We start from the raw sequence: 13340 nt of genomic DNA, 5'->3' as shown, positions 1-13340 counted from the left end.
ATTTTTTCATAATTTAAAACCCAGCTCAAATCAAAGTCAGTAAGAAAATCTCAGAGTTTACAAAGACTTCTGATGTGTTTATTCTCATGTGAGACCCACTAGTTCCTTTAAGATACAATTTAAAAAAAAAATCCCGACCAGCATGGCTCAGTGGTTGAGCATCTATGAACCAGGAGGGGATGGTTCGATTCCCAGTCAGGGAACATGCCAGGGTTGTGGGCTCAATCCCCAGTAGGGGGCATGCGGGAGGCAGCCGATCAATGACTCTCCCTCATCACTGATGTTTCTCTCTCCCTCTCTTTTCCTCTCTGATATATATATATATTTCTAAAAAGACAAACCCATCAGAATATAATTTAGAAACGAATATTCATATGTTGATCACATGATACTTTTGGTCTATTCTGCCATCCAATAGTAATGCCTTATATCTAATGCCCCAAAAGTCAAAATGTAAAAATAGAAATAAGCTTTCAAATCATTTGAGAAAACACATTTATATATCTGAACAACGAATCAAAAAAATTTCAAACAGTATTATGCCGTCTCCATCTCAAAGGGGTTAAGAAAGGAGTACAACACAGAGACAGAATGGCAGGTTTGGGAGTTGGCTTTCGGTTCCACCACTTCCCAGGATGCATGGCTGTGGACAAGCTATTTCGTCACCCTGAGCCCTAAGTCTCCTCATCTGTAAATTGAGAGTGATAATATCTACCTTGCAAATTGTTATGAGAGTACATCATTTATTTAAAGGACTTAGGAAAGTGGAAAATGGCAAAGGGAATGCTAGATCTGAACTGTAACCCCTCAAAAAAATTTAAGACTGAAATACAAACAAAACTTTCCATGTTGCCCTAACTGGTTTGGCTCAGTGGATAGAGTGTCGGCCTGCGGACTGAAGGGTCCCAGGTTCGATTCCGGTCAAGGGCATGTACCTTGGTTGCGGGCATATCCCCAGTAAGGGGTGTGCAGGAGGCAGCTGATTGATGTTTCTCTCTCATCGATGTTTCTAACTCTCTATCCCTCTCCCCTCCTCTCTGTAAAAAAATCAATAAAATATATTTTTTAAAAAATTCCATGTTTTTAAACATCCATTTGTACAATGAATGTAAGTTTGAATTTAAACAATGAAAAACTAAACATAAATTGAATCCATTTAAAATATACAAATTTCAAACTTTATAATCTAATAAATGTGCAATAATTAACTAAAGTAACATAAAACCAGACTTACTCTAGAAATTCAGTGATATATTTCTGACTACATTTTGACCAGGTCCAAGGACTTGTGTGGTAATTTAGAGTTGGAGCCATCACATGATATTGATGTTTAATTCCAGATTCCTTACATTTAAAACTATCATCATGTGGAACATTAAATCTAAAAATAAAAACAGACAGTTAAAAAACACTAAAATATGTATACAACGTAGGTAACAAATCTCTTGTATCTATATTATGTTAGAATGTAAAAAACAGAAAAGTCTGATTTCATCAGAATTTGTACTCTTGATCTCTCCATAAAGCATTATAAACTAGGTTACCTTCACCTTAAGAAGCACATAATCGCTGAAAAACACTAGGTTATAACTTTGATCAGAAGCAGTCTGTTAATATGATATCTGAATCTACACAATCAAAATATTTGGATTCTGGCTCACCTCCTCGCAATAAGGACAAAGCATTCACATAAAAATGCTGGCAGTTTTCAACATGCACATCTTAGATGTGTGGAAAGATTAGGTAAAGGCTATACCACACTAAATTCCAGACCACTGATTATTGGTACAGTACCAAAAGAACTTCTTTGAAATAAGCCAGTCAGAGAACGACAAATACCATATGATCTTGCTTATATGTAGAATCTAATGAACAAAATAAACTGATGAAAAAAATAGAGACAGAGGCATGGATACAAGGAACAGACTAACAGCTGTCTGATGAGCAGAGGTGAAGGGATTAGCCAAAAAACATATATACATAACACATAGACACAGACAATAGTGTGGTGATAGCCAGAGGGAAAGGGGCATGGGGGTAGGTGGAAGTAGGCAAAGGAGGGGGAAAGGGGGAGGGAAAGAGACTTTGCTTGGGGCAATGGGCACACAGTGCAGTGTGCAGATGATGTTTTGTTGAGTTGTACACTTAAAATCTGTATGGTTTGGCAGATCAATGTCACCCAATAAATTCAATTTTTGAAAGGGACTTCTTTAATCACTAATTCCATATTATTCTATAACTAGAGGCCGGGTGCACGAAATTCGTGCCTGTGTGTGTGTGTGTGTGTGTGTGTGTCCCTCAGCCAAGACTGCACTCTCTCCAATCTGGGACCTCTCGAGGGATGTCCAACCGCACACCGGGATCGGGCCAAAACGGGCAGTTCGGACATCCCTCTCACAATCAGGACTGCTGGCTCCCAAACGCTCGCCTGCCTGCCTGCCTGATTGCCCCTAACCACTCCACTGCCAGTCTGATCACCCCCTAACCCAGTGGTTCTCAACCTTCCTAATGAATACAGTTCCTCATGTTGTGGTGACCCCCCAACCATAAAATTATTTTCGTTGCTACTTCATAACTGTAATTTTGCTACTGTTATGAATCATAATGTAAATATCTGATATGCAGGATGTATTTTCAGGGGTCATGACCCACAGGTTGTGTCTAACCACTCCCCTGGGATCCTGATCGATGCCTAACTGCTCCCCTGCAAGCCTGATTACCCCTAACTGCCCTCCCCTGTCGGCTTAGTCACCTTTAACTGCCCTCCCGTGCCAGCCTGGTCCCCCTCAACTGCCCTCCTATGCAGGCCTGATCCCCCCAACTGCCCTTCCCTGCAGGCCTGGTCCCCCCCCAACTGTCCTCCCCTGCAGGCCATCTTGTGGCAGCCATGTTGTGGCCACATGGGGGTGGCCATCTTTGACCACATGGGGGTGGCCTTCTTGTGTGTTGGAGTGATGGTCAATTTGCATACTGGTCATGACTAATTTGCATACCAGGGCTAATTAGCATACACCTCTCTTATTGTGTTTGGAGTGATGGTCAATTTGCATACTGGTTATGACTAATTAGACTGTCTGGTCATGACTAATTAGCATATCCAGGCTAATTAGCATATCCCTCTCTTATTATATAGGATATCCACCTATTTTATATGAAACAGCCTAAGTTTCTAGTCCAGCCGTGGGCAAACTAGGGCCCGCGGGCCGGATCTGGCCCGTTTGAAATGAATAAAACTAAAATAAAAAAGACCGTACCTTTTATGTAATGATGTTTACTTTGAATTTATATTAGTTCACACAAACACTCCATCCATGCTTTTGTTCCGGCCCTCCGGTCCAGTTTAAGAACCCATTGTGGCCCTCGAGTCAAAAAGTTTGCCCACCCCTGTTCTAGTCTATAATCACTAAGTGATGATGAATAGACTAGAATAATAAAAACATTCCTAAAAGGCAACAAATTTTCACAACACAAGCAACATTAAATAATTAGCTGGTTGGCAACAGATCAGATCCTATGCATTTTTTGAGGCCCCAAGTACAAACTCACAGTTAAAAGGAACATTGGAACTAACTTGCAAGCTGAAATCTGTACTTAGACCAGTCTTTTAAACTACTTACCCATATTCTGAAGACACCTAAAGAATTTCTCAGGAGAATAAATATCTAGATGGTGCTCTCTGCAAGAACAGTCTTCTAAACCAGCAAATAGTGTTTTTCCGATGCCACTGCAATGCATCTATGGCCCTCAGTTATATTCCTGATCCTATCCCCCACTTTAAGAAACAATTTTAAAAAAATCTGAGTGTGCATCTTGCTGATGCTCATGAGATAGAACAATCCTAAAAGGGAACGGAAGAGGTACTAGTTTATTAAAAATGATCTCCACTTGGAATTGTCTCAGCTGAATACTCTAATTATGTCAAAGCATGACCAGGAAAAGAAAATGTAGACAAACTAAGAGGCAACTTAAGCCTTCATTCCTTATAAGCCATTAACCGAGAAACCCCAGGTGTTCTGGGGGTTCATCGGAATCATTTTTCAGAGGATGAGATTGTATAGGGGTTTCTGACTTTCCATGGGAGCTACAAAGGTATCATTGGAAATCGCAGCCTCCATTCTTACAGCATAGAACCCCATTAGAATTTTTATTAATGTAGGAACAGATAGAAGAATCCCAAATTTTTACACTTGTACACAAACACACACACACACACACAAAACCACACACACACACAAAAAAAACAATAACACCTAAAACAAAACAACAACAAAAAACTATGGATCTCAGAGAAAAAGTTTTTAAAAATCTGTTAATTATTAAGCAATTTCCACATACCACATTCTCTGCTGGAGCTCTGAGTTATAAGGGCAAGAAATGAGTTGGTATTACAAATATTTTTGGGAGTTGCCCATAATCAGCAGCCCTGTAGGCCCTCCCATAGGATGGTAGAGGATAGTACCTGGTCATGTATAAGATAACAAGGGATAGAGGCCAGAAGTGCTTGCCATGTAATCCAATACAGTAAATGAAATAAAAGAATTCACAAGTTCTAGTTCTTTGCTTAGTCTGTTGATCTGTGCAGCCTGTCTGACCTAACATAGATCACAAAGAGCCAGAGTTAGCATTTTGGGGATAAAAATTACACTAAAATATTTTTAAAGACATAAAGGTGCTAATCATTTAATTGAAGATGGACTTTTAGATGCACTAAGTGGAATGGAGAGAAGGCATATTACTGAGGTGACAGAAGGTACTTACACGTGCCCCAACTCGTGGGCTATGGTAAAGGCGGCGCTGAGGCCATTTTCTTCACTAATAGAACAGCTCCGTAAAGGATCACATAGGGTGCCTAATTCTGCCAAGCCTGAAAAATTTCACATTCATATTTCATCAAAATGGGAAATACCAAATCACAAAGTAAGAATTCAATTTTAAAGCATTTACCAATGACATTACTACCTAGAAATGAATGCAGAGTGACTGTTAACAGTGCATGAACATTTTATAAGGTAAAGAAGGAAAAAAATGATTTGTCTGAGTTTGTCTTTTACAGAAATTCTTGGATTCCTTTCTAAAGAAAATAATCTAAAAATATAGGCAAGCAAACAATTTTTCTAAAACAGGAAAAGAAAAAAAACTATTTGTTGTAGGAAGGATAAACTTTTAGACCCACATTAGTGTAGACTGTAAGAAAGGCAATGAATGAAATTGGTAATAGGATAACTGGTAAAGAAAATAGCATGGGACACAATAATTTATAAATTATCTATAATTTCCTTAAGTTTTCAAGCAGCATACAATTATTCAATTACCATGATAACTAAATGAGTGAATACAGGGTGGGGCAAAAATTGGTTCACAGCTGTTCATATGAAAAATACAATAATTAATAAATAGCAATACAAGAATAAACTGTGTTTAATGTATTCACAACTGTAAACCTACTTTTGCCCCACCTGGTATATGTTACAAGCTTAGAATGGCACCTAGCATTTAATATCTATGTATCTTTATTTTGCTATATATCTCTATCTATATCTATATATCTACATCTATATCTACACTAATAAAAGAGAAAAATGGTAATTGGCGTACGACCGCTACCCTTCCGATTGGCTAATCAGCATATCCTTATGCAAATTAACTGTCAGCCAAGATGGCGGCCGGCAGCCAGGCAGCTGGAAGCGAACGTGAGGTTTGCTTGCTCCAGTGACTGCAGACTCCAACGTTCCCCGCCTGACTTGCCGGACTCTGAGCTGGCAATTTGAAACATTCTAACAAATATAGCCGGCTGGGATCTCAGAGCTGAAGTTATACATTGTTTTGATTATAGAACGGCAAACAAACCAGCAGCGGAAGCCTCAGAGCTAGAGCCAGAGCTAAAGCTGGCCCAGAAGAAAAAAAAAAAAAAGAAAAAAAGGAGTGGTTGGGAGCTTCAGTCAAAACCCCTAGCCTGAAAGCAGTCCTCAGCCCCTCACCCAGACTGGCCAGGCACCCCAGTGGGGACCCCCACCCTGAAGGGTGTGTGACCAGCTGCAAACAGCCATCATCCCCTCATCCAGGCTGGCCAGGCACCCCAGTGGGGACCCCCACCCTGATCCAGGACACCCTTCAGGGCAAACCAGCCAGCCCCCAGGCCTCTATCCTATATAGTAAAAGGGTAATATGCCTCCCAGCACAGGGATCAGCGGAGCCACGAGGCCTCCTGGCACCAGATCAGCATGACAGGGGGCAGCGCCCAAACCCCCTGATCGCCCTGCGGCTCTGTGTGTGACAGGGTGTGGCGTCCCAACCCCCTGATCGGCCCTGCTCTGTGTGTGACAGGGGGTGGTGCCCCAACCCCCCCCCCCACGGGCCCTGCTCTGTGTGTGACGGGGTAGAGTCATAACCTCCCCATCGGCCCTGCCCTGAGTGTGACAGTGGGGGCGCCCCAACCCCCTGATTGGCCCTGCTCTGTGGGTGACAGGGGGCGGTGCCCTAACTCCCCTATCGGCCCTACTCTGTGCGTGACAGGGGGGAGCTCCCCAACCCCCTGATGGGCCCTGCTCTGTGCATGATGGGGGGGGGGGCAGTGCCCCAACCCCCTGATTGGCCCTGCTCTGTGAGTGACAGGGGGCAGTGCCCCAATCCCCCTGATGGGACCTGCTCTGTGAGTGACAGGGGGCAGCGCCCCAACCCCCTGATTGGCCCTGCTCTGTGCATCACAGGGGGTGGCGCCGCAACCTCCCCATTGAACCTGCCTTGAGTGTGACAGGGGGCGGTGCCCCAACCCCCCAATCAGCCCTACCCTGAGCGTGACTGAGGGTGGCATCGCAACCTCCCAATCTGCCCTGCTCTGTGCATGACAGGGGGCGGTGCCCCAACTCCCCAATCAGCCCTGCTCTGAGCCCGACCAGGGGCTGCACCTAGGGATTGGGCTTGCCCTCTGCCACTCAGGAGCAGGCCTAAGCCAGCAGATCATTATCTCCCGAGGGGTCCCAGACTGCGAGAGGGCACAGGCCGGGCTGAGGGACCCCCTCTCCCCCCCCGAGTGCACAAGTTTTTGTGCACCGGGCCTCTAGTCTATATATAAAAGCCTAAGCGACCATTATGACCAAATGACCAGAACAACTGGTTTACCAGTCGATATGACACGCACTGACCACCAGGGAGCAGACGCTCAATGCAAGAGCTCCTGTGACACACACTGGCCATTTACTGAGCAATGGCATTGTGGACCTGGTGCCCACAAAGCAACACTCAGCTTCCCCGAAGTGGGACACAGGCCCCACCACCACCCTGGAGCGACACCCCATTAAATCACAGCCGACGCTGCTGAGACCCCATGGCACAAAATGCAGTTCACAGCCCAGCCCAGCCTGGAAATGGTCGCTGTGGGTGCCAGGTAATGACATCACATAGCAACGCCCAGCTTCCTCTCCCTAGTGACTAGCCTCCTTGGAGTTTCTTCAGCCCAAGAACACGACTTGCTTTATATCCTGGTGGAAACATTGAACACTTTAGCCAAATGTCTGTGAAGTGTTTTCCCATGCCTCATCTCCTTTGGTCCTCACAGAAGTCCTGGAGTAGGTAGATAGGACACTTGCTGGAATCATATTTTCTTTTCATTAGCCGGAAAAGGGAGATTTAGAAAGCTTAGAAACTTGACCCAACTGAAAAGAAGAAATGGTAGACCTTGAAAATGACTTCAGGTTTTGTCACTGCGCAGAATATAGTCAAACCCTGCTGCAGTTAAATATTTTACCCTTTGTTCTCCCTGTGTGATCTACAATAATAATCAGCTTTGTTACTGCTGTGTTGCTGACAATTACCTGAAAGAGAAGTTGGGGTGCTTCACTGGGCTGGAAAAAGTTTAGCTACATCAGAAAGCAGGTCTAATTAAGCAAGTTTATTCTATATATATAAAAGGCTAAGTTGACTTGCTCATGCACGATAAAGATAAAGCTCACGGGTGCTAATCACATGTGTGTGTTTTGATCTGTCATATCGATCGTGAATTTGGTTGACACTTCTACACTAATAAAAGAGAAACACGGTAATTGGCGTACGACCGCTACCCTTCCCATTGGCTAATTAGCGAGATATGCAAATTAATCACCAGCCAAGATGGCGGTTAACTGTCAACAAAGATGGCGGTTAATTTGCATATGTAGGCACAATGCAGGGAGGCAAAATGGAAAGCACAGAAGAAGCCCCCTGACACTCCCAGGGGGGAGCTAAGAGCCGGGGGGCAGGGCAAAGGCGGCCCCCAGGGCCGCCTTTGCCCTGCCCCCCAGCCATGATCGGAGAATCCTGGCCTTTGCCGCACTGGCCAGTGATAGCAGGAAGTAGGGGTGGAGCCAGCAATGGGAGCTGGGCAGGGGTGGAGCCCGGGATCTCGGGGTGGCTGCAGCCGCTGCCCGGAGCCCACGATCAGGGAGCGGTTGCAGCTGGGTGGGGGGGTGGCTGCAGCTGGGGGGGTCCCCTGCCTGGGCCTAATGCCTCGGCCAGAGGCATTAGGCTGGGCAGGGGCGGCTGCAGCTGGGGGTCCCCTGCCCACGATTGGGGGGTGGCTGCAGCTGGGGGTTCCCCTGCCTAGGCCTAACGCCTCGGCCAGAGGAGGTGTTAGGCCAGGGCAGGGGCAGCTGCAGTGAGGGTCCCCGCTGCCCGGGCCTAACGCCTTGGCCAGAGGCATAAGGCCGGGGCAGGGGCGGAGCCCACAATCGGGGCGGCTGCAGCTTGGGGGGTCCCCTGCCCGGGCCTAACGCCTCGGCCAGAAGCGTTAGGCTGGGCAGGGGCAGCTGCAGCTGGGGGTCCCCACTGCCCGGGCCTCACGCCTCAGCCAGAGGCGTAAGGCCTGGGCAGGGGCGGAGCCCACGATCGGGGGCGGCTGCAGCTGGGGGGGTCCCCTGCCCAGCCTAACGCCTTGGCCAGAGGCGTAAGGCCCGGGCAGGGGCGGAGCCCACGATCGGGGGCAGCTGCAGCTGGGGGGGTCCCCTGCCCAGCCTAACGCCTCGGCCAAAGGCGTTAGGCCCGGGCAGGGGCAGAGCCCACGATCGGGGGGCAGCTGCAGCTGGGCGGGGGGGGGCAGCTGCAGCTCGGGGTCCCCACTGCCCGGGCCTCACGCCTCAGCCAGAGGCGTAAGGCCCCGGCAGGGACAGAGCCCACGATAGGGGGGCGGCTGCAGCTTGGGCTCCCTGCTGCCCGGGCCTAAGCCTCGGCCAAAGGCGTTAGGCCCGGGAAGGGGCGGAGCTCACGATCGGGGGCGGCTGCAGCTGGGGGTTCCCCTGCCTGGGTCTAATGCCTCGGCCAGAGGTGTTAGGCTGGGCAGGGGCGGCTGCAGCTGGGGGTCCCCACTGCCCGGGCCTCACCCCTCAGCCAGAGGAGTAAGGCCCAGGCAGGGGTGGAGCCCACGATCGCAGGCGGCTGCAACTGGGGGGGTCCCCCTGCCCAGGCCTAACGCCTCAGCCAGAGGAGGTGTTAGGCCGGGGCAGGGGCAGCTGCAGCTGGGGGTCCCCTCTGCCCGGGCCCAACGCCTCGGCCAGAGGCATAAGGCCCGGGCAGGGGTAGAGCCCATGATCTTGGGAGGCTGCAGCTGCGGGGGTCCCCTGCCCAGGCCTAATGCCTTGGCCAGAGGCATTAGGCCTGGGCAGGAGCAGTGCCAGCGATCATGGGGAGCAGGGGCACAGTCGCTGATGGTGGGAGCTTGGGGTCCCCTGCCCAGGCCTAATGCCTTGGCCACAAGCGTTAGGCCTGGGAAGGGGTGGAGCAGGAGGTCCCTTGGAGAGCTGTGGGTCCCCTGCCCAGGCCTAATGCCTGGGTGAGAGGCATTAGGGCAGAGCGGTCAATTGCAGGGAGCAGGGGCCGAGTTGACGATGGTGGGGAGCTGGGGGTCTCTTGCCCAGGCCTAATGCCTTGGCCAGAGGTGTTAGGTGTGAGCATGGGCAGAGCCAGCGATTGCGAGCAGGGGCGGCGTGGGCGATCGTAGGGAGCTGGGGGTCCCCTGCCCACCCTGATCTGGGACACCCTTCAGGGCAAACCAGCTGGCTCCCACCTGTGCACCAGGCTTCTATCCTATATAATAAAAGGGTAATGTGCACATGCAATTTTTTTCCCCAAATATATTTTATTGATTTTTTACAGAGAGGAAGGGAGAGGGATAGAGAGTTAGAAACATCGATGAGAGCGAAACTTCGATCAGCTGCCTCCTGCACACCCCTTACTGGGGATGTGTACGCAACCAGAGTACATACCCTTGACGAGAATCGAACCTGAGACCCTTCAGTCCGCAGGCCGATGCTCTATCCACTGAGCCAAACCCGTTAGGGCGGTAATGTGCAAATTGACCCTAACAGCAGAACGACTGGGAATGACTGGTCACTATGACACACACTGACCACCAGGGGGCAGATGCTTAATGCAGGAGCTGCCCCCTGGTAGTCAGTGCACTCCCACAGGGGGAGCTCTGCTCAGCCACAAGCCAGGCTGAAGGCATCACATTGGCGATGGTGGGAGCCTCTCCTGCCTCCTCAGCAGCTCTGTGGATGTTCAACTGCAGCTTTGGCCCGTTGGCAAGTGGACATCCCCCAAGGGATGTATCACTGCCAGCTTAGGCACAATCCCCCGGGGAGCAGGCCTAAGCCAGCAGGTGGACATCCCCGGAGGGGTCCCAGACTGCGAGAGGGCACAGGCTGGGCTGAGGGACCCCCGAGTGCACAAATTTTTGTGCATGGGGCCTCTAGTCTATTATAAAGGGAAAATAGCCATATTAAAATATTTCTTCTAATTAATTTCCTTTCAATGTGCACAAATTCGTGCACAGGGCCACTAGTATGTTAAATAAAACATGATTATTGCAAGAATTATTGCAAGAACTTAATTTTTATAACTATTTCAGCAATGGAAAATGTATCATATATTAGCACCTATTCATGCTTATATAAAGAACTAGATGCCCGATGCATGAAATTCATGCAAGAGTAGGCCTTCCTTCCCCCTACTGTTGGCACTGGCTTCCCTCTGGCACCTGAACCCAGGCTTCCCTCCGGCTGCCATTAGGCAACCAGAACCCAGGCTTCCCAGCAGGCACCCAGGGCATGGGCTTCCCTCACAGCCTCAGCTTCATCTGGAGGGACGTCCAGTTTAATTAGCATATTACACTTTTATTAATATAGATAACGTGCAACGAATGTGTTGCTGAAAGATGAAGGTAGTATGAACTGGCTGAAAGATGAAGGTAGTATGACACAGTAATTCCAGTTGATAGAGTCCTTTAAAAATAAACTAGAATAAGAAATTCAAAATAAGAGTTCATTACAACAATCCATATTCTATAAATCAAGCTCTATTTCATTTATTTTTAATTTAACATAATACCTTGGTTTTTGCTATTACTATCCTTCAATATTTGCTTGTAAATTTAGCTTCTCTCCTACAATGATTCCTTTCATAAAGAATTTTTCATTTCTAACCAATTTCTTACTGTAACGTTTTTGCATTTAGAAATATCAATATAGACTAGATTTGTAGTATCTATTGTGGTTAGCTCTCTACTCCTATGTATTCTTTTATTCATAAAAATTCAAAACAGACATTTCCCCAGCATTTAAGGTAAGTATCCCAACAATTAGAATGGCTTTGTTGGGATTTAAAAGAAATAGAGGTTAAACTGAAGAATCTAAAAATGCTAGAAAAAATCAGACTGAGTTCATTTGCCAACACTTTTTTTAACAATAAGGAAAGAGCCCTAGCCAGTTTGGCTCAGTGGACAGAGCATCTGTCTCTCCCTCCCTTCTACTCTCTCTAAAAATCAATGGAAAAATATCCTCAGGTAAAGATTAACAACAACAACAAAACAATAAGAAAAGATCTGCTCTCTTTCTGACCCTTTTCTGGCCAAAAAAAAACTTACTAGGGCAAAGCCCCTACCACCACCAAAGAATTTTTTCTTAGAATCAAGACCAAAAGCAAGGAAGAAAAAAATAAATAAATAAAATGTAGCTAAAGTCCAAAGTATGAGGGAAATTCATATTGTATGTGAAGTTCTTTAGTCAATTTTAGTCAATACTATATTTCTCCTTTGTCAGAATAAGTTATAACTGAACATATTTTTCCATGAATTTCTTCTGTCCTCCCTGTCTTCATTAGTATTTTCAATCTGTCAAATGGCTCAAGTTCCAATATATTTATTTTCAGGGACATGGAGATATTTGGAACACGATATTGTCTCTGTTACCACTCAAACTTTGTTTCATGCTTAAGGATATATTCTAATATGGCCATTTTAGTCACATAATAGACTTGTGAAAATATGCATTGCATGTGAATAGAAACCACATTCAAGTTGCCCATAAACAGTCAAGACCAACAAAAATCGAACTGAATGTATAGCATTGTGATACCAAGCTACTTGTTGATGGTTTTTGCCTAGATCCACTCAAGCAGGTATTGGGTTTTCTAAAAGTGGCCAAAGATAGAATAAAGTAGCATGGGCCCAAATTTGATACAGGCTCCCTTGTTTGTTAGTGCAATAAGCTGCACAAAGTCATCTAATCCAGCCATCTTGAACAATAACTACCATTTTCAACACACTTTGCAAAACATGCTCAGAGACTGGGGCAACAGTACTTTCAAAAGAAGATACAGCAATTATTACCAACATTCTGTATTTATCTTAAGAACTATCCTTAGTTTGTTGTTTTTTCATATATTTTAGATGAGAACATAAAATACTATATATTGTCTTGATACAAGATGGGCAACCCTGGGAAAATCATTTGTTCTCATCTATAAAATTGGAATAGTTGTTCTTACTTCATAGATTTGTTGTAGACATTAAGAGTTAAATCATGTAAAATTTAGTATTGTATATAAAATCCATTTGGATATATCAGTTATCATTATTATCATTACCTTTCCCTCAATAGAATAATAAGAACACTCTATTTTCAGTTTACGTTTCTAAATGTCACTATGATTTATGTGCATTGGGGAGGCTGGAAACTACAAAAAAAATGAATGGAGACTAGGAGACTACCCACTTCTACATATATAGTTCAGAATATCTAGCATTAAATCATTTAAAAAAACAGTAAGATGTGGCAGACATTTTCATATTTAACTTTTAGTATAAAGATGTGAAAATAGGACATAGATAATATAAGAAATATATTTATGGATTCTTGTTAGATTGACTGATAAAATACAATACCTAACATAGCCAGAGAATAGTTTTCAGAGAGAAGAGAACAGGGTCCTGTTGTAATAATTACAGTAGCGGGTATCTATTTTCACATTTATAGAAGATTACAGTTTCTTAAGAGTCCTCCTAACACAAAGAAACTAGATCATTAATAAAAACT

The 13340-nt window shown here is 45.9% G+C and overlaps 1 protein-coding gene across 1 annotated transcript in view; it reads right to left on the bottom strand.

Moving 5' to 3' along the window:
- Positions 1-13340, bottom strand: part of ADAMTS20 (ADAM metallopeptidase with thrombospondin type 1 motif 20) — a 167997-nt gene that overhangs the window by 96377 nt on the left and 58280 nt on the right. Inside the window, exons 8-9 of the mRNA XM_070407804.1 lie at positions 4759-4864; positions 1235-1381 (exon numbers count right to left, since the gene is read on the bottom strand). Coding sequence (XP_070263905.1) covers positions 1235-1381; positions 4759-4864 — 253 coding nt within the window. The remainder of the gene's footprint in view (positions 1-1234; positions 1382-4758; positions 4865-13340) is intronic.

The sequence above is a fragment of the Myotis yumanensis genome, unplaced genomic scaffold (assembly GCF_028538775.1).
Source record: "Myotis yumanensis isolate MYYU_CA2020_CCGP unplaced genomic scaffold, mMyoYum1.0.hap1 SCAF_3, whole genome shotgun sequence".
In the NCBI taxonomy this organism is placed as follows: Eukaryota; Metazoa; Chordata; class Mammalia; order Chiroptera; family Vespertilionidae; genus Myotis; species Myotis yumanensis.
The sequence above is the reverse complement of the archived record's forward strand: the minus strand, read 5'-3'. Positions and strand labels throughout refer to the sequence as shown.